Raw genomic sequence first — 19,453 nt, 5'->3', positions numbered from 1 at the left:
TGGGCAGGAAGCTAATAAACTTCAAGTTGCTTTTCTATTGTTTTCCTAAAACAATTTGACTTCCTTTCTGATAGCCTCAAATTCCTTCAATAAAAATAGAGTAGCTGGGAGCCAGAGGAAGAGCTGAACCTGAGCCAAGCTGTGCTTACAATGCCGCCTGCGTATGATCACATTTTATCCTGATCCACGAAGACCCTTTAAAAGAATAGCAGGCAGACAGCTGCCAGTGCATGTCAGGAACAGCTCAGGAGCGAGTCTCCCCCAGCACTGGTCCTCCAGGCTGGAGGGGATCTCCAGCCAGTGAGACAGTGTCAGACACAGGCTGAGCTCCTGGCAGCTGACGGGGTTTGCTCAGCCTGTGTCCTCCCTCAGACTCTTCAGGATCTCTTCTGGGAGCCCAACGCTGGCACAGAGGTGGGCTCCAGCAAGTGCTGTGCTAAAGCTCACCCACCCTCCAGTCAGCTTTACCTGCTCCTCTCTCTACCTGTGCAGGCTCAGCAAAAAAAGAGGTAAAGGTCTGTTCTTTCTTTTCTTCTTTTGGAAACATATCTGTGAGTATATGTATACACACATATTTCTGTCAAGCAGCAATTCATCCAGCTGGAAGTTTGCAGGACAAGGTGAATGTCTGGTGGCTAGGTAGATGAGGACTCCTTGCTTTAAAATGACTTGCTGATCCTTTGGACCAATCCTTTATGCTCTCCACGGTCTGGTTCCTCCACCTGTAAAACAAGGAGGGTGTTTATAGGAGCTGCAATTTCATTATCATCTGCAAAGCACTTCTCAACTATTCAGAGATGCTGCAGAGTTGAGAAGTGGAGGCAGAAGGGGTGAGAGGGCCATACTTTGTCTCTAGTAACATAAAGCTGACAGCTGAGCATTTGCTTTGGGATAGATGGCAATTTCTCCTCAGTGAGACGAAAACCTCTTCCAGTTTTTCTTGCTGAAAACTTTACTGGAAAATTAGTCTGACACAGAGTGATATTTCTCAACTGGCTGTTTCTTGTTTCCTCTTTTCTCACTCTGTGCTGGTATGGTACTCTGGGTTGGGAATATGAATACGGAATAATTTGGGATTTTTACTAAATGAGGAACGGTAACTATAAAACTGTTCTTATTCAGAGGCCTTTGCTACTCTTCCCTTGGGCCCATCATGTCCTTGGGAATTTGCCTCCTGCTGGAGGATGCCTACAAACTGTCTCCAGAGGTCTAATGCACAACAGAGAATTTCCCTCTCTGGCCTTCTCTTTCAATCATATCCGTGCATGGGGATTTGAGATAAAATGTTTCATCAGGAAGGTAATTTGGAGAAGGTACTAAGGTGCTTTGGAGAGTTGCCTGTCCAGCATGGAACATTATGAAGAACCAGAGTAAGTGCAGTGCTGTGGCCAGGCAGCAGAGATGAACTCAACCACTGTTGAGTGGTGTTTTTTTCTGAAATTTCCCGATGCAGTAAACCTGACATTCTCCTCACGGACAAAAGTCCTTCAGACAATCTCTTTCAGTTTTCACATCTCAAGAGAACATCCAGCTGCATTTGAAACAGCCTTCCAGCAAAGCCAGGTGCTCTGGGAACGCCTGTTTTATGTGAAGAAACTCTTTCAAAATGAGCTCTCATCTGTACTGCTGCGTATCTGCAGACCTGCTCCATGCATCGTCTTGGCTTGCTCTTTTCGTTTGTTTAAATCTCAGGCACAGAGTGAATCCCTCCATTAAATACCCATGGGATCAGTGCTGAAAAACTCATCACACAAACTCTGCTCCAGATTAACCTGCCTTTTGTGTGCAAGGGTGCCGATCTGATAAGGCACTAAGGCCAGTACAGGAAATAGAATGAAAAAGGGACATCTTGGCTTATCAGGTTCGCAAGTACAAACCAAATGGCCTTTTCTAAACTTACTAAACTGTGTCCTAAATCTCATTAGGTTTCCACCCTAACTTGTGCTGCTAAAATGCTGTTCCAGCACCTCCTTGCCTGCTCTGTTGCTTAGAAACCTTCTGATTTCCAACCTAAATTCATTCATGGCCAATTTATATCTATTTATTCTTGTGCCACATTGTCCTTTAGCTTATGTAGCTCTGCTCTCTCCTGAGCACTTACTTTCCCAACCCCCAACCCCTAAAAGTATTTATAGGCAGCAAATCTCTCCTCTCTTAACCTTTGTTCTGCCAGACTAAGTAACTAAGCTCCCTTATAGTATTCACCCTGCAGGCACATCACACCGTGGTTTAATTACTTTGTGTAGCTGCACTAGCATGAAATTCAGTGCAAAATAATTAATGCTGAAAAGCTCAAACTGGTAGCACATCTATTTTCAAATCAGCTCAAATACCTCTGTGCAGTCACTGCTGTGACCAATGAGTAAACACGCTGTTGGCTGAGACACCTTCCATCCCTCTGACCACCCCACTCCCTTCCTCTGCACCTGCTCCAGGCTGGATATCCTCCTTGCATGTGGGGAAGCAGCACTGCAGACACTATTTTGGAGAAATCTCATCCTCTTGGATAGCATTACTTCCACTCACTGCAATTGTAACTACTGCAACATCCTCAACATTTGCTTGCCTTTTTCACCCCCACACAGCATCGCTGGTTTCTCCTCCTTTGAGCCATGAATTTTCCCCATCTTTCTCCATCTCTTTTTCCTGGAAGATGGAGATTCCTGTTACTCTTCAAACCAGTTCCTAGTGTGTGACTTTGCACTCTCCCACTTAACCTCACCTTGATCACTCCAGTCACAAAGAGCCTTCAGCTCTGGCAGTGCTGGAATCCACCTCTGCCCTCATGATACCTCCCAGCTTGGTTTCACCAGCAGATTTCATTAGTGTTTCTACATTCTGTGCCAAGGTAATTAACAAAAATATAAAAAAAAAAATCATTCCTAAGAGCAATCTTTAAGCAGCCTCACAGATAATTTCCCTTCAACCTATTAAGGGACTGGTGTATCAATTCTGTCAGTCTCTTACTCACTTGAGGATTTATTTAATAATCCCTGTCTTCTTCAGCTGAATCTTCTATACTAATTTGCTTCTTCTGGGACACCGTATCATATGGTTTACTGAACTCCAGGTAGATAAGGGTTGCTCTGTTTCTTTTACCTAGGGGGTTGGGAATGCTAATTGAAGAAAGCTCTTAAGTTTTGATCAAAAGATAGTACATGTTGTTTTATTTTCCCTTTCCCTCCCGGTTTTATTTCTGCTTTCCTTCAAAATGCATTGCACAGCATCACGAACTGCTGTGATCTGCAAGCTTAGCATGGCAAGCTGTCAGCTGTTCTCCTCATTCCCACTGTCTGGGGCAGCATTCCCTTCCACTTGCTCTCCTCACTTAAGTCAGACAAGTTTTGCATAACAGGCTCTTGGGGAGGGGAGTCAAAATTCTTCCCTGCTGAAGATTGAGCAAACCAGCTATTTTTCTAGCTGATGGGCTGGAGAAGTTTCCAGGACTCCTCTGTTTTCTCTTGAAGAGGGTGCAGTGTAGAAGGGATGACACATTGAGGGGCTGGCTGAAGTATCTATGCAACATCTCTACTTCCCTTTCTGTCTCTTGCCTCCCTGTCTGCCTTCTACCATTTCCTTTTCGTGCATTAAAATCCAAATAGTTACCACTAGCACCAAACAGAAAGAGCTCTCAACAGGTACCTCCTGTGCATCATGCATGTGTTGGACCGAAGCCTTCTCCCCTCCCTCATACATTCAGCAGGACCAGACTGTATCTGCTGGACTCAGGATTAGCTCTGTATGCCACTCAGGAACAACCCTTGGGCAGGAAACACAAAGGAGTGAGCAGGGAGAATCAGACCTGATCACCCTGAGTGTACAGCAAAGTGTCAGGCACGCAGGGAGGTGAGTGCAGTTCAGACAGCTCTCTCACAGGAACTGTCTCTCTACAGCATGTGAAAAACACTTGACAAGCCTTATCCCTAGCCTATCCCAAAGCCATCTGTGAGCTGGACCTGTATTATTAACACCTTTTTTTTGGACACTTCTATGATGAATTCCTTGACAATCTCACTGGCATAAAATCAACATGAGTTTACATAATAATGCTTCATGGAAATTGCTCTACAAAGACAAAAAGCTGGAATGATATTCTCCTTCCCGAGAATTTCCATTGCAGATACACAGCTGCCATATATGAGAGGGAGAAACCACTCCAGAAACATTTCCATTTTCTTAAAAGCCACAGAAGGGCTTTCAATAAAGTTAGAAATGAAGCAGCAGGTGACTATACATGTCTCCATACCAGGAGGTAACTGAGCTGCTGTGGGAATTCACTGTGCACTCCCTGTCCTGCATCCTGCACTAACCATCAGTGAGGATACAGCCCTCCTGGAAAAGAATTGCACTCCTAACTTCAGAGTGAGAGTGTCCACACAGGACATGTTTCCAGAGACAGCCTCTGCACAGAACTGTCCCTTTGTAGGCTGGCTTTCAATCTTGTGACTAAAGGAGGTATTAAATTAGCTGGAGAAAAATTATTAGAAGAGTTGCCCAGCATTGTGTCTTAGTCCCTGGACAGCTTTTGTTTCATGATCTGCGCTCACTGATACATAGAGACCACCAGGCAATGCTCTGGGTGGAGATATCTGGCCTGGGAAGGATTGCTGGAGGGATAACCACCAAAGCTTGTGTGCAGCAAGTTAGTTCTCAGGTCAGCAGAGTATTCTGTGCAAATCTCACTCTCCTGCCACTGATTCTCTGAGACCTTTATCAAAGCCAGAAGACATCTCTGATTCTGCCTCCTCGCTGGGCCATTCCTGATGTGCAGGAATCAGAGGCTCACTTGACACATACATGAAATACAAGACCTTCAGAGACTTGATATGTCAAAAAAACATTTTCAAGAGAGGCCTAAAGGCTCATGAGTCTAACTGTGTGTGCGGGGAGGTGGTGGTAGGGTGGTGTGACAAAAAACACCTCTCTTGACAGGCAGATTATTCTCTACTTATCAGTAAGGGGGCATGTAAAAAGTCTCTGGGAATCATTTGGTGTCCTTTAGGACAAAGCTGCAGCTGTGCTGGGCCCCCGGTCCAAGCCAGCAGAGCAAGTTCTGTGTGATTTGAAGAGGTGGAAGACCCTGCTCCACATGAACTCTGCTTTGCCAGATTAAACTCGAAGGAGTCAGAAATACGTCCTTTGTCGGTTGAATTGTCTTTTGTCTTGTCTGGAAAAAGCTTTCCAGGGTCTGGCTGGTGTAACTGTGGGGCAAGGCTGTCTCTTTTCATTTGGGGAAGGCTTGGAGTGTTATTTGTGGGAAGATGTGCAAAGGAGCAGGAAGAGCAGTGGCTGGAAGGGACTGCGCGAAGCCGGCAGCGAATGCATCCTGTCGGCATGAGGAGGGTGGTACAGGGAGAGGCTGAGAATGGAGAGGGAGGAATGAGATCCATGGTCTTTAAAGGAAAAACAACAGGAAACCAGGTTTGAAAATAGAAAGATTAGTCTGGAGGGGGTGGGAGAGACAAGAAAAGTAGGTGAAGAAAGAAGAGGGGGAAAGGCGGAGAGGCAGTGGGGAAGACAGAAAGTGACACAGAAAGGGGGTGGAGAAAAAGAGAGGAAGAGAGAGAGAGAGAGAACCATATTAAAGGAATAAAACGAAGCAACTGAGGAGAACAAGGAGTTCAACTTCACTACAAAAAGGGCAAGTGCTAAAGCAAGGAAAGGAGACTGAAGACAAGACACTGGAAATCAGGTAAGACACCAAGAGGGGGAAATAATAGAAATGCAGAAGTGCCGATGGTAGATCAAGTTATTACACTCAAGGGGAAAACAGCATGAGGGGGAAAAAGGGATTTGGAGAGGCATGAAAAGGATAGCAAAAAAATGACTTAAGAAATTTACTTTTTCTTTCATTTTCTCTTCAAAACATTCCCACTAGTAACATGGTGGGCTTGGGACATTTTAAAAATTAAATTGTTTTGCCACAGGCAGCTACAGAATTAAGAAGTAACTTCCCTGTGGTGAACATAGATACCAATAGATTCCAATGTATAGGAAAGCATGATAAGAGCCCCAAACATCCTCCCTCAGACAGTATAAAGTGCAAATTGCCATTTCTGTCAGATCCCATTTCAACATGCTATCAAGCTGCTCGGGGGACAGTGGTGAAGGGAACTCTTACCTAGGAGAGGCTCTCGGGGTACAAACTCTTTATCGAGTGTCTGCATTAACCGCCTATATTGTGAAGTGTGCAGGATGCTTTCAAAATACTGCAGTTTCTTTTCCTTGAGAGTACTGTGTCCTGGCTGGTCTGTGACATGGAGCCTGGGAATGCAGCTCCAGTGCAGGGAAGTGCCTTGCTGGTATCTGGCAGTCACACGTTCTGTGCGCGCCGCCAGGGAATGAATGCCTTTCTCCTCCATCCCCACACTGCCCGTGGCAGCCTCAGCGAGGAGCCACGCAGACCTGAAGGGACAAATGTCCTCTCCCACACTAGCAGCTGCTGCTTCTTTTTATTTGCCTTCCTAACTTTCTCCCCGCTTTTTGTACTTGGAATAGTTATACGTAAATTACATTTACGTAATTTAACACTGCTTGTTCAAAGAACAGCCTGCCTGGAGAATATGGTACCCCTGGAACACACCCACCTGGAAAGAGGCAATCTCACCAAGTATAAAGGTTGCTGACTAATTGCCACCTCAGGTCTGTGGTGGCTCCTTTGATTTCCTGAAGGGTCTTTTGGCTGCCAATTTGTCATGTCTAAGGAGCTCTGTGGCATTCTGGTTTTAACAACTCAGGTAAACTGAGGCAGTGCCCCTGTCCCTCAAGTGGCATAACAACCTTTAGATGATCATATAAGTGGCTTTTCTAGACAAACCTCAGCTAAAAAAGTCCTGTGCTGAATGAGCCTTAAGCATTGAACTCTCCCTCCATGATAATAAGCATATCAAAATTCCTTGGTGAAGCATTGTGGATGAAAGTTTTCCCCTACTGCTGCCTCTGTGCTCCTCTCTTTAAAGAACTTCATGCATGTAGCATGTGTGTCCATATGTGTGTGCAGCAAGGAGCAGCTTAAACAGTTATTTAAAAGCCTCACAGTATTCAGCATTTTTATCAGGAGCCAAGAAAAAAAAAAAACTGCATTTGCTGCTATTTTCAAAATCTACTCTGAGAAGAGCACACATTTCTAACTTTGTTCCCCTTTTTCTTGGGAGCAGAGCAATACTTTAGGAGAATTCCTGAGGCTTCAGGGTTTAAAATACTCGTCAGGCTCTTGTCGCTTGGGAACTATGTTAAGTATTCCTGTTACTATAAGTATTTGGTGTTGGTTGTTGGTTTGGGGTTTTTTTTTTCTGCTCAACAGTATATATTATCACAATATTTTTAGTACTATATGGACATTAAAAAATTTAAGCTCTGACAGAAAATACAGAACTTCATACCTTAGCCGCTCTTCTCTTTTTGACCTTCAGACAAATTTCACACATTCTGCACACATTTGCCCACTTTCTGACTTATCTTGCAGCATTGAAAATAGACAAGGAGGAATGAGCAATTCAGCACTACCCTATGCCATTAGGGAGCACAGTTTGGAGACTGCTCCACACTTTGGGTGCTGTCGTATGAGGCACAAGGATAGAGGCTTAAAATTAGAAATAATTCCCAGAAGACAACAGAAAGACTTCAAAATTTGGGAGGGATCAATTTTATTGCTATTGATAAGCAACAGAGAGATGTCTGTGAGCAACACTCAGCATGTTAGCTCTTCCCTGAAACAAAGAAATATTCATGCCACACAGCATGCAAGGAGCAGAGAGATGCACTCTTTTAAGTATCTCTAGTGTATCTTTGAAGAGGTGTCAGGGGGTTTTAATTTAAGAACCACGGCGTTTACACTTATATTTCTGCCTTTCTCCATTCTTTATGTCATTATGGACATGCTGTGAGAATGGCTGAGAATTTCCATATGATACTGCTCTCCCTTAGAAGCAGAAAAGCTGACAGATGCCTTGGTCAGGGCACAGGGTGGCTGGGAAAGTGAAGCAGTCTGGCAAGGGTGATGCCTGCAGAGCTCCAGGGTCTTCTGCTATACTCATGTCTGGTGAAGAAAGGAGGGAATAGTGGGATGGGAAAAAACTGTCTCCAGTTTGTAATCAGATAAAGCTATCCAAGAGGACTGGGGTTAATTCTTGCTTCTTACTCCAATTTCCTCTGTCATGATGAGGTAAATCACTTAAGCCACATTTCCCCACAAATGCCCATTTCTTATCTTTTGGGTATCTGACTTCTACATGTGGTGTAACTGGTGGAAGTGATAAACTCTCCCACTCCAGCATAAAGAGACAGAGCTGTGCTTTGAATACACATTATACACTGCTAAGTACACTGGGAAAAAAGCACCAACAGATTAACCACATCACCAAGGAGCTTCCAAAATTAATGAACAGTTTTTATCTTAATCTCTCACTGCCTTAGTCCCTCAGCTGCACAGCTGATCTAATACCATCTCCTCACCTCTGGGTGGTAATGAAAGTAAGTAGATTTATAATTGTGAAGCGATCAGATACTGTTGTGATGAAAGCCATAGGAAAACCCATGAGGAAACTAATAATTCTGCCTTTAGAGCTGGACTTGAATAATGTACAGTAAATGAGGCACAGGCCACCCACTGAACAATGAGGAGAAAACAAAACATTGAATAGCTGCCGTTCAAGAAAGCCCCCGCCAGGCTGGCACAGAACAAGGCAGGCATCCTGTGCAAAGAATGAGGTGACAATGTGAGGATGTGGTTAAGGACTCTAAGAGGCACAGGCACAAAGAGATTGAATTAAGATTAGTGAGAACAGTAACCCCAGCATTTCCTAACTCCCTACTGCTGGGCTTTGCCAATTTAGTATTAGTTGGTTTCCAAGGGGGGGTGTGTTTTTGTGCATATAGATATATATATGGTGCATACACTGAGTACAAAAAATAATCCACTCACATAGCCAGACTGAGGCAAGGATACAGCAATGATGCTGGAGTGTGAAAAGAATCCTACAGATTTTTGTAAAGAAGGAAGAAATGAGATTTGACAAGGTAGTAATAAGTGGGAAATAGATAGTTGCTGAAAATGTCCCCTTTCTAAGGCTGAAAGAATTAGCAATTTGGGTGCTGTATAGAGTTAGCTGGTCAAAACTGCCCAGAAACTGAGGCAATGCTCTCTGGAGGAGCTTGACTGTAGGGAAACCACGGGGAACTGATAGGCAGGGAGATACTGGGGAGAGAGGAAGGAAGGATGGGAAAAGTCTGAATGAGAGTTCTGTCCTTCTCTCATTACCTCTTCAGTCTGTTTTATTTCCACACTATAACAGGTTGCATCTCATGCAGCCTGTGAACAAGCCTAAAATCACATGGGCAGGTTTAATTGCTGCTATACTGTGCCCAGTGTGAGGCCAGCCATCCCTGTACATGTCCTTACACCAGCCTTCCCCACAAACTGAGCAGTGCTTGGGATCAGCTTCTCTCAGCAGAGCTCAGGGACAGCTTTTACTACAGCAGCCCCCAAATTTCTCAGCTTGTTTTTGTTTTCCAGAGCTCCCTATGCCCTCTTTGCCTATCTCCTCACCTCTGTTTTGCTCAATTTAGTATCATCTGCAAGTTCAGAATCCCAAGAGAATTAGAAGATGCTACCTGCTTTTTAAATGTAAGCCTGGATACCACCATCATGTAACTATTTGATGCCAGCTTTTCAAAGATAGTGGGATAAATTCATCCCTCAGCTTGACTCATCTGAGTTCAAGGTCTCTTCTGTTCTTGGTCTCCTGAGATTACACCAGGCAGAGCTTGGCCCTAATATTGGGATATATGAAAGCACACGGGGAGGAATAACATTAGATGTTCTGGACAGACAACTAATAAAAATTCAGCTGACTGAGAGTCTGCAGCTTCCACCATCACTTCAGATGAAAATATTCTACATATTATTATCATCTGTGTGTGTAACACATCCCTGATGTACACACTTGGAGGTGTTGAGTGATTCCCCTCTGTCTGTGTCCCTGTGTGCGTCAGGGTTGTGTGCCTGTGTGTGCAGGAGGTGACAGGTCATTCAACTCCCTTATCTTCTCACCCACTGTCTTTTTCGTGAACTCTGAGATTTTCCACATTTGGAGAGGAGGGGGAAAGCACACCTCATCAAGAATAACAAGCTGTCTGCAACTACAAGTTGGGCTGGTGGTCTGGATACCAGCATGACCCTTCCAGAAATTACAGTGAACTTGGGAGGAGCAGAAAGATAAGAAACATTGGATGTCTGTCTTCTAGGACAAGAGCTGTTAACACAGAGCTCTTCTTCTCCTACGAGATTTCAGCTCTAGAGTCAAAGTCACTCTCATACTGGCTCAATACAGGACTTTGAACCCAAGGAACTACAATGGTACCTATGCAAACATGTCAATTATCTTCCTTTAAAAGCACAAGTACAAAGCTATTTATTCCAGATTCATGTGCAGATCAGAGTCACAAATTTGGCTAAAGAACTGGCCTGGTTCAGGCAGAAACTTATCATAAGCATATGTGTGCATATATGAAGCCAGAGAGATGGTGTTTGGACAAAAATGCCTTATAGGTTTGTTGCTTGTCCATTGTATATCCATAGGAAGGAGCCAGTGCCTGAATGTAAACGCTGAACAAAAATATACCTGCTGAGGTGGGCTTTAGCATGACAAATTCTCTGTAATCCAAAGCATTGCACCCACTCTGCAGAGTTGATTTCTAACTCTATTCATCATTTAATGCTGTAAGCCACATGGCCCCACAATGCAAAACAAAACCAAACCAAACAAAACACCTCTGGTTCTGCCAGGTGTACCAGCTACAGAAGGGCAGCAGGACAGGGTTTTCTCTCAGGTAACCAAGTCAGTGTTGTCTGAGGGCACAGGAGAGAAGGGTTGTGGTCTGTAGAAGCAGATGTGCAGCAAAAGCAGTTTGTGTTGCTGTCATGAGGTTTAAAAGGCAGTGCTGAGTGGAAAAAAGGACACAGTCTTGCAAGTCACAACCTCTAAGCTGTGTCCCCAAACTGTCTCTAACACAGTGACCTCAAACAAGCAGTTTGTCCCTTCTGTACCTCAGTGATCACCGTCTGCAACACAGAGGTGACAACACCTGCACTGCATGGGATGCTGAGGCTACTAGCCAGGGGCTGGAGATCCTAAAGTAAAGCAGCATTAACAGACCTCTAGTGCAGAGTTTGAAGGGTCCTTCCCAAGTGCCACAGCTGTGAGTGCACAGTTTGGCACTGTGGGCCCCACTCCTGTCTGGGTTCAGCCAGGTATCAGCACAGGGCAAAGATCTCTGCCCACTCACCCACCATGATCTGTTGTGCCACGTGCTGGCCTGGACCTGTATGAGATATCACAGCTGGAGGGAGGAAAGCCATGAGCAATTCCTAGGCACTGACCATGCCCCAGCCAGCCTGGATGCCCCACTGCAATGTCACTGCTCATGTGCCCAGTGCCCAGAGGGGACAGCTGCCTCCTCATTCAGTAGCTTGGAGGGGATGCACTTCTTGCATGGCATCCACACACAGCCACGTGTCTGGAATGTGAGCTTCTTAAAACATCCTGGGCCCTCCACTTCGTTGTGAAATCTCATTAATTCCCAGAGACACGCATTTGTACCTGATTGAGCAAATCACAGCAACTGGGCAAAAATGCAATGGCTTTGAATCTGATACTTTCCCCCTCCCTGGGAACTGTGCTTGCCTCACAAGAAGGAGCCTTCCTTGGAGAGCCTCTCCAGGTGCCCCTGGGATCTGCCACGGGGAAGAGGTGAGCCAAGCAAGGGAGAGCAGAAACAGTGTTATAATCAGACTCTCCACTTTATTTTAGAATCATCCCACAGAGATGGCGACCTCCTGTCACCTTCCTTGTGGGAAAAGCTAGCTTGAAGTGTTGAGCTCAGCTATTTATATCACTGCTGATAGTCTAGCCTGTCTTCTAAAGAGGGGAAAACTTTCTTCCTAGTGACCCCCAGGGAAATAAACTCATATAAAGTTGATTGCACAGGAACAGCCCTCCTGGCTCTCTGGTGTGGATTTGCTGGCTGCTCATCAGAGCCCTGGCTAGCTCCAACCAGAATGAGCGAGCAGCAGTGATGTGAAATGCTCGCCTGTCCTTCAGAGCACGTGGCATTGCCAAGAGGATGGGCAAAACTGCTCAGAGGGCACAGACACTTCCCCTCCCGCAGATAAAGGTAGTGCAAAAAAGGAATGGCAGGGAGCAGCCCGTGGCTGGTGAGCCAGCCTGGCGTGCTGGCAGGTGCTGTCCCCGCTGGGGTATTTTTATCGTGGAATTTGGCAGTCACAAGGCAGCCCAGAGCTGAGCAGACTCCGTGCTTGGCCCGTGGGGTGATGCTCAGTTTTCCTCAGCTTCAGTGGCGCTCCAGGTGATGACTGAGCCAGGCTGGCCACGGCGCTGGGTTTGTGCCAAGCTGCACTGCTCTGTGTCACACACGCTTCTCCCGGTGCCAGGGTCCCGTGACGGCGCCCAGCTCCTGTGTGGATCCAGCAGAAAGCTGCCAGGAAAAAGCAGGCAAGGGCAGTGGCACAGCCCACAACTGCTCGTGAATATGCACGACCCTGCTGCCAAGACTGTCTTCTACCAGGTGCTGAGACCCCACAAAAAAACCCAGAGGTGTTTTTTGCCCAGTCACACCAGAGCAGGACGAGATTTGTCCAACTGAGCCCAAACTAGGAATATAAAAGGCTGCAGATGCTCAGACGCTGAGAGGTCAAAGCATGTGAGGGCAACAGTAGTCTGGGACTGAGAAAAAGAGCTATATGGAAAATTCCCAAGAATAGTAAAGCTATGAGGAGAAAGGCTAGGTCAGGGGTAGCTCTGCATAGCCAGGAAAAGCTGTCAGGAGGTGACAATCCTTCTTTTTTTGCTGGCAGCAGAGAACTAGATGCTCTCAAAGACTCTTGGTCTGGCTCTGCAAAAATAGCTCACTAGTAAGTATCAAATGTCTAAGCAAAAAATGCTGCTCTAGGAGGGAAACTCCTTCTCTTGGTTTCCAAAATCTGTTCCCCTGTGGCCACCTACGCCCTTGCAGCAGCCACCTCAGCTCTCTACAGGGCTGTAGCAGGATGATCAGGAGGCACCTCCAGGGAGAACCTTCTTTAGACAGTCGGTGCAGGGGAGGGCAGAGGAAATGTCCCAATTATCTAGCCTAAGCCTCATGACTACCAGCCTCAGATCCTTCTCATTTACAGCCTCTTGAAATACTCTGTGCGTGTGTGAGACAGGTAAATTGCTGTTCTTCTTGCATCCATTAACATTTTTTATTTCTGGATTCCTCTTGCACTTATGTTTGCTTTACTTTGTGTCCTGCACGTCCTGATTTTTACAATTTGCAAGTGTCTAGGCTTAGTAGCCTTCCCTGGGGAAAGCAAGCTGTTGTAAAACCCCAAACAACCTGCACACAGTGGAATGGATGGGAAGAGGGGCTCAGTTTGTGATTGTACTTCCCTGTGGCAGTAAGTAAAAACAGCCTTTGCACAGCCAGGGAGAACTGTGCTCATATTTACACCATCAAGCAAGGTGAGACAAGAAAAGGCATGTGTAAACAACATAAACTCATCTGGAAAAGTGCTGCCTTGTAAGGAATATTCCAGACATACAGCTGTACTACAGCACAGTGATGTTGGACACACGTAACACTGAGCTGTAGGCAACTGGTTGCCTTCTCTGCACTCTGGGGGAAAAAAAGCAAACATGCTGATCTCAGTGCCACAGTCTGTAAATATTTCCCATCACTGATTTATCTGCCTGTGTTTAATGCCCTGGTGCTCCTGGAATGAAGCCATATGCTAATTTCTCCAGAATGCAGTAACTGCACCAAAGCCATTTCAGAAGGCAAGGCAGACCCACACATTCACCAGGTTCCACCAGTGCACACGAGAGGAGTCAGAAAGACCAGCTGATTTTCCGTATTACTGCTCCTCCAGCTCTGGGCTGGCAGCAGACCAAAGCTTCTGCATATGCCAAGCAGCCACCAGGACCTCCATCAGGATGGTTGCAGCATGCCTGCTAGGGCAGGAAATAGCCAAACCCCATCCTTTGCTTCCTGTCTGCCCCTTCTCCCTGCTCACATGGCTTCTGACAGGTGGTGGGGCAGCAAGTGGCCACTGCCCTGTCTCCTTTCCTGGGCAATCCTCACCTACCCCAGGGCAGCCCTCAGCAGCACCAGGAACTTGAAGATTCAGCTTTTGATCTTTGTCCCATCCATCCTTGCAGCTGGACACAGCACAGGAACAAAGGATGGGATGAATTATGGTGTGTGCTGCTACATTAAATTATATCACTCACATAACTAGAGGAGGGGTTATTTTTCCCTCAACAAGTGTTTCTGTTCTCCAGCTTTTGCTCACAGGAAATCCACACAATATTGCTACAGTAAATTTTCAGCTTTTAACAGTGTCTGCTCTCCACAAATGTTCTTTGCACTATAAAAATAATTGGCTCCTAAAGACAGGACAAGGAACAATAAAGGAGAGTTAACAATTTAGTCCCTGTGGCTTTGGGATTTACCTTGACTAGTGCTTTTAATATTTCATTATAATGATTATTTTTGCATTAACTTATTAAAATGCTATTTTCCAAAAGAATGACTGTGGGAGGACATTAGCTCCAAGGTAATAGTGCACACTTTATAGCACCCAGACCTTAACTCTCACCAGGGAGAGCTTTGCAGTGCCCTGGCAAGGAAAGTATGGTGAGCATAACTGGATCAAATGATTGCTCAAGCACTCCCACAGAGCCCCACAAAAGATGGACTAAACCCATGGCTCTCTTTTTATCCATCAGGTTAAGTGACTTGGCCAGAAACAGTCAGTCAGAGTCAGAAACAAAACTGAAACAGTCCCTCCTTCATTTCCACTTTGCAATCTTACTCCCAGTCCAGCAAAACTTTCCTGTCATCAGACCACCTACCATCAGCACTTCCCAGGAGTTGCTAGTCCTTGGGAGGCACTTCAAAGGAGGCTTTTTTCTTTGTCTGTTTCATTTGAACTTTGAAATTTTCCTCATACTTTAAGAAAAGCAGAAGGAGCAAGACCTACCATTTCGATTTTGCAGCAGTTCCCTCTCAGAGAGGTATGACAGGGTGGCAGCAGATTAGGTTTCCGGAACTGGCACAGCCCACCAAAGTCTTTACACTCCCCTAAACATTTTCAGCTTGTAAATGAAATTTGCAGCTGAAAACACTGCAAAACCAAAGCAAAACCTACAGACAGGGAGCAGGTGGGCAACAGAGAGGTTTTCTCTGTGCTTCAGTGGTGGCATTGAGCTCATAAAGGAAACCCAGAGCTGAACACACTTCACATTCCAGGTGTTGTGCAGGTATTACACAAAGGCAACTCTTATCTCCCAGGGGATCAGCCCACTAAGGATTTCCCAGAGTGCAGTCTACAGACAGGTGAATGCTGCTTTAACTACCCTGCCCACAGAGGATGCAATATGCAGATCACAGTGAAAGGACTTTCTGAATCAAAAATAAACCTGGCTCACCCTCAAGGTTTTGGGAACTCATTTAATAGGCTGTGGATGAGTTATGTTAAAAAAAACAAAAAAAAAAAGAAGATCACTTTTTGTTTCAGCAGCTGAATTTAAAAAGAAAAAGAAATCCCCAAAACAACGCAAGGTTTCCAGCAGATGTGAAACACAGTTTTCAGCAAACCAGACCTCATTCATTTCAGATCAAATGAAAACATTTCCTCTGACACAAAACAAAAAAATCCATTTCATTCCATCCATTACCAGCTGGGCATTTCCTAACCCTCCTTAGAACCACTCTCTGTTTTCTCCCAACAGAGGACTGCGCTTAGCTCTCAAGACTTCTCACCCCTCCTGGTGAGCAGAAATGGGGGAGTGGAGTTTCCTGGGAGACTTCCTCGAGAAGGTCCACAAACACTCCACGGTGGTGGGGAAAGTCTGGCTGACTGTGCTCTTCATCTTCCGGATGCTGGTGCTGGGAACGGCCGCGGAGTCCTCCTGGGGGGACGAGCAGTCTGACTTCATGTGTGACACCCAGCAGCCCGGCTGCGAGAACGTCTGCTACGACAAGGCCTTCCCCATCTCCCACGTCCGCTTCTGGGTCCTCCAGATCATCTTCGTCTCCACCCCGTCCCTGGTGTACATGGGCCATGCTATGCACACGGTGCGCATGGAGGAGAAGAGGAAGATGAAGGAGGCAGAAATGGAGGCCCGAGAGAACAAAAACGGCGGTGACACATACTACCAGCAGAAGTGCTCCGTGGCAGAGAAGGAGACTAAGCTGTCTGGCTGGGATGAAGCAGGAGGCCAAATCATACTCAGGGGCAGCCTGCTCAACACCTACGTCTACAGCATTCTGATTCGAACTGCCATGGAAGTGGCCTTCATTGTGGGGCAGTACGTCCTGTACGGGATCTTCCTGGAGACCCTGTACATCTGCCAGCGGGCGCCGTGCCCCCACCCTGTCAACTGCTACGTGTCCCGCCCCACGGAGAAGAACGTCTTCATCGTCTTCATGCTGGCTGTGGCAGTTCTCTCCCTCTTCCTCAGCCTGGCCGAGCTGTACCACTTGGGCTGGAAGAAAGCCAAAGAGAGGTGCTCCCGGTCCTACAAAGCCAGCCCCAGCACGGCCCCCGGCAGGCTGGAGTCTGCCCCGCAGGCGGAGAGGGCACAGATGTACACCCCGCCGCCGGATTTTAACCAGTGCTTGTCAAGTCCCAACGGGAAGTTCATCAGCCCCTTCAGCAACAAGATGGCCTCCCAGCAGAACACCGCCAACTTCGCCACCGAGAGGGTCCACAGCCAGGAGGATGCTGCTGGGGAAGGGCCCTTCATTAAGTCCAGCTACGTGGAGAGCCCAGAGGTGGCCAGTGAATGTGCAGCACCTGCCTTCCCCGAGAACTACTTCAACGAGAAACGCCGGCTCAGCAAGGCCAGCCGTGCCAGCAGCAAGGCAAGGTCGGATGATTTGTCTGTGTGACCTGCCTCCAGCAGGGATGAGGAGAAGGAGTTGTCCCAGCGCTCAGTAAAGCTTGTGCAAAGTGGACTCCAAACTCTCTCCACTAACCTCCCTGTTTTAATATCCTCTCTCTATCCTGTCCAGACAGCACCTCTCACAGCTCAAGGCAGGGGCAGCCACAAGCACTGAAGAGAGACATCAGTCTTGGGATAAGAAGCCCTCAGCTGTATTTTCACCATGGGACCCACAGGGGTTAGAGACCCCCCACCCTTAGCCTGGTAGAGCACAGACCAGCAGACTACTGCCCAGTGGATATCCACTGTGACACTGACAACAGACTGACTGCACCCCTACATCTTCTGTGGTCTCTATTCAACACTTGCAACATCAGCCTGGCAGTTACACTGAGCTGAAGCTTCTCTCACCTGCAGGGAGCAGAAACACACCAGCCAGCTTTCTGAAAGAGAGATTTTTCTCATCTGCTTCATTTTGGCTCTTTCTAACCCTCCCTTTCTCTACCTGAGCCCAGGTATTTTATACCAGTTTACCTACACAATGAATCCTACTTGAATTTTTTGACACTGTGTATATAACAACTCCTCTCCATAAATAAGGACATCTGTGGTCCCCAGTGCACAGCTGCCTCATGTCTAACATTGGAATCCCTTCCTCATTCCTAAGTCAGCACAGCAGACTGGCCCCAGGGAAATCACTTACATGACCAGTTGAAGAAGACTGGGTAATTTTCCCAAGATACTTATGTCATCAATCCTAAGCAAGACATCCATTACCAGAAATAGAGACTCTCCTGTGAGAACAGATATCTCATGAGTATCATATAGAAACAAAGTGGTTTTCCCCTTTTTGAAACTCATCTTTAGAGCAATCTGAATTCTGCTGAAAGGGTGCTGCCAGCTGCCCACTTGAGAGAAAAGCATCCTCTGTTTATCTGCAGAAGAGGTATGGCCTGTGTCTTCTCACCAACCTACCGAAACACTTCAGCATCCTCTGCAAGCAAAAAGAGTCCTGCTCAGGTCCTGCACATCATTCAGCTCCTGCCTGCTCTCTCAAGTTTGCCAGCCAGCACAGGTCAAGTTATTTGTCCCCACAGCAAGTCTCTGCTCTGCCCCCAGGCCATCCTCTCCACTCCATCCCTAGCACACACAGTGCTAGCAATCACCCATGGACCGGGTCTTTCCACCACGGTAGCCTCTCAGAGCAGCCCCTGGGGCCCGAGGCTGCACTGTGAGTCTGGTGGGTGAGGTCTGCAGGCAGCTCCCACTCCAGATACATTTCCTCAGTGAAGAGCTGACATCCCTCTGTTAAAGATCTGCTAAACAGAGCCAAGCTGCTCCCTGTTGTTTACCCTGCACTGCCCTTTCAGACACAGGCCACAGCTTCCCAACACTGGACTGCACAAGCAAAAGGCCTGGGACCAGCTGATGAGGGGACTGAGCCATTCCCTCTCCTAGGGCCACTGAAAGTGCATGCCTGCTCCTGATACACAGCTTTGGTACAGCTCCCTGTACATTTAAATACACATTCACACTCAGATGGGGGAAACCATGTTTTTGTTTGTAAGTTTTTATATATTTGTATTTTTTAATCCTGAAAAGACCGTGTGTGTTTTCCTTAACATGAGATTTTAGTCAGCCGTGTCCAGGTTTCTCCTAATAAAGTTCTAACTCCATCTCTCCTTGTGGATGTTTCTCCGCTCACATGGCTGAGAATGAGCTGCTAGCAGGGCTCAGGCTGCCCGCCAGCCTCTGCTGCTCAGAGATCACAAAAATTCCCATTGCCCAGAGTGGCAGGAATGAGGGGAGGGTTTGGCCAGGGGGATAAATAATAAACATAGGGAAATGATTGATTGACTGGTTAACAGGAACCCCCCAGCTCCCCTGCCTGCCTCTGCATTAGCAAGGAAGGAGAAGCTGGTCAGGGAGCAGAGCTTCCATCCTCTTGCAAATGCTTTCTCTCTGCATCTCCTTTCATATCCCAGCACACTTCTGTACCCAGAGAGGACACCTGTGATGTGAAGCCAACTCAGCAGGAAGAGGGAAGCAAAACCTGTCCCCCATGCATGTGATTGCTTGTCCATGCAGTAGCCGAACCCTGAAGTCTTTTTAAGAGAATCCACTGCTAACCATCTCTGCAGCGATTCTTTGAGTACTCAAATCTCCCAAGATGTATTTGTCCAGCCCAAAGAAATTCCTTTTCTCCCTTCAGTTATGTCCTTCCTCTGAAATTTATCCTTTGCTCTTCCACTTTCCAACTTTCACAGGCTCCCTCCTTCTGGCCTGGGATCCCCCTGTTCGCTCAAAGGAAGTGCCCTTCTTCATTTTCTCCACACAATCTCCCATCCCGTGGGACTCTGCAGGCTGGGAAGCTGGAGACCAGTAAAGTACTGGGTCCCAGCAAGGAGCCTGAGAGGGGACATAAAGAGCGAATCCAGAATTCAATGAGGACACTGGGACAGGACCTTTAACTGCATTAGAAACTACAGGCGCCCTTTAAGATTAAG

At 46.7% G+C, this 19,453-nt stretch overlaps 1 protein-coding gene across 4 annotated transcripts; it reads left to right on the top strand.

Moving 5' to 3' along the window:
* Window positions 1-195: 195 nt before the first annotated feature.
* Window positions 196-18,622, top strand: GJA5 (gap junction protein alpha 5). Of its 4 annotated transcripts, none has more exons than XM_041420970.1 (2): window positions 196-509; window positions 15,792-18,622. In XM_041420970.1, exon 2 carries the CDS (start codon window positions 15,841-15,843, stop codon window positions 16,951-16,953), a length of 1,113 nt encoding a protein of 370 aa, XP_041276904.1. In that variant the 5' UTR covers window positions 196-509; window positions 15,792-15,840; the 3' UTR covers window positions 16,954-18,622. The 4 variants fall into 4 exon arrangements, with proteins under 4 accessions (XP_041276904.1, XP_041276908.1, XP_041276907.1 ...); XM_041420974.1 differs by having other exon boundaries at window positions 15,766-18,622; XM_041420973.1 differs by having other exon boundaries at window positions 196-515.
* Window positions 18,623-19,453: the final 831 nt, after the last annotated feature.

Source organism: Onychostruthus taczanowskii, unplaced genomic scaffold, assembly GCF_017590055.1.
Source record: "Onychostruthus taczanowskii isolate IOZ18803 unplaced genomic scaffold, ASM1759005v1 scaffold67, whole genome shotgun sequence".
Classification (NCBI taxonomy): domain Eukaryota; kingdom Metazoa; phylum Chordata; class Aves; order Passeriformes; family Passeridae; genus Onychostruthus; species Onychostruthus taczanowskii.
This window is presented reverse-complemented; position numbering and strand designations above follow the sequence as displayed.

What these genes read in the sequence shown, in the direction of transcription:
- GJA5 (XM_041420970.1), top strand. Translation starts at nt 15,841, where the DNA reads ATGGGGGAGTGGAGTTTCCTGGGAGACTTCCTCGAGAAGGTCCACAAA.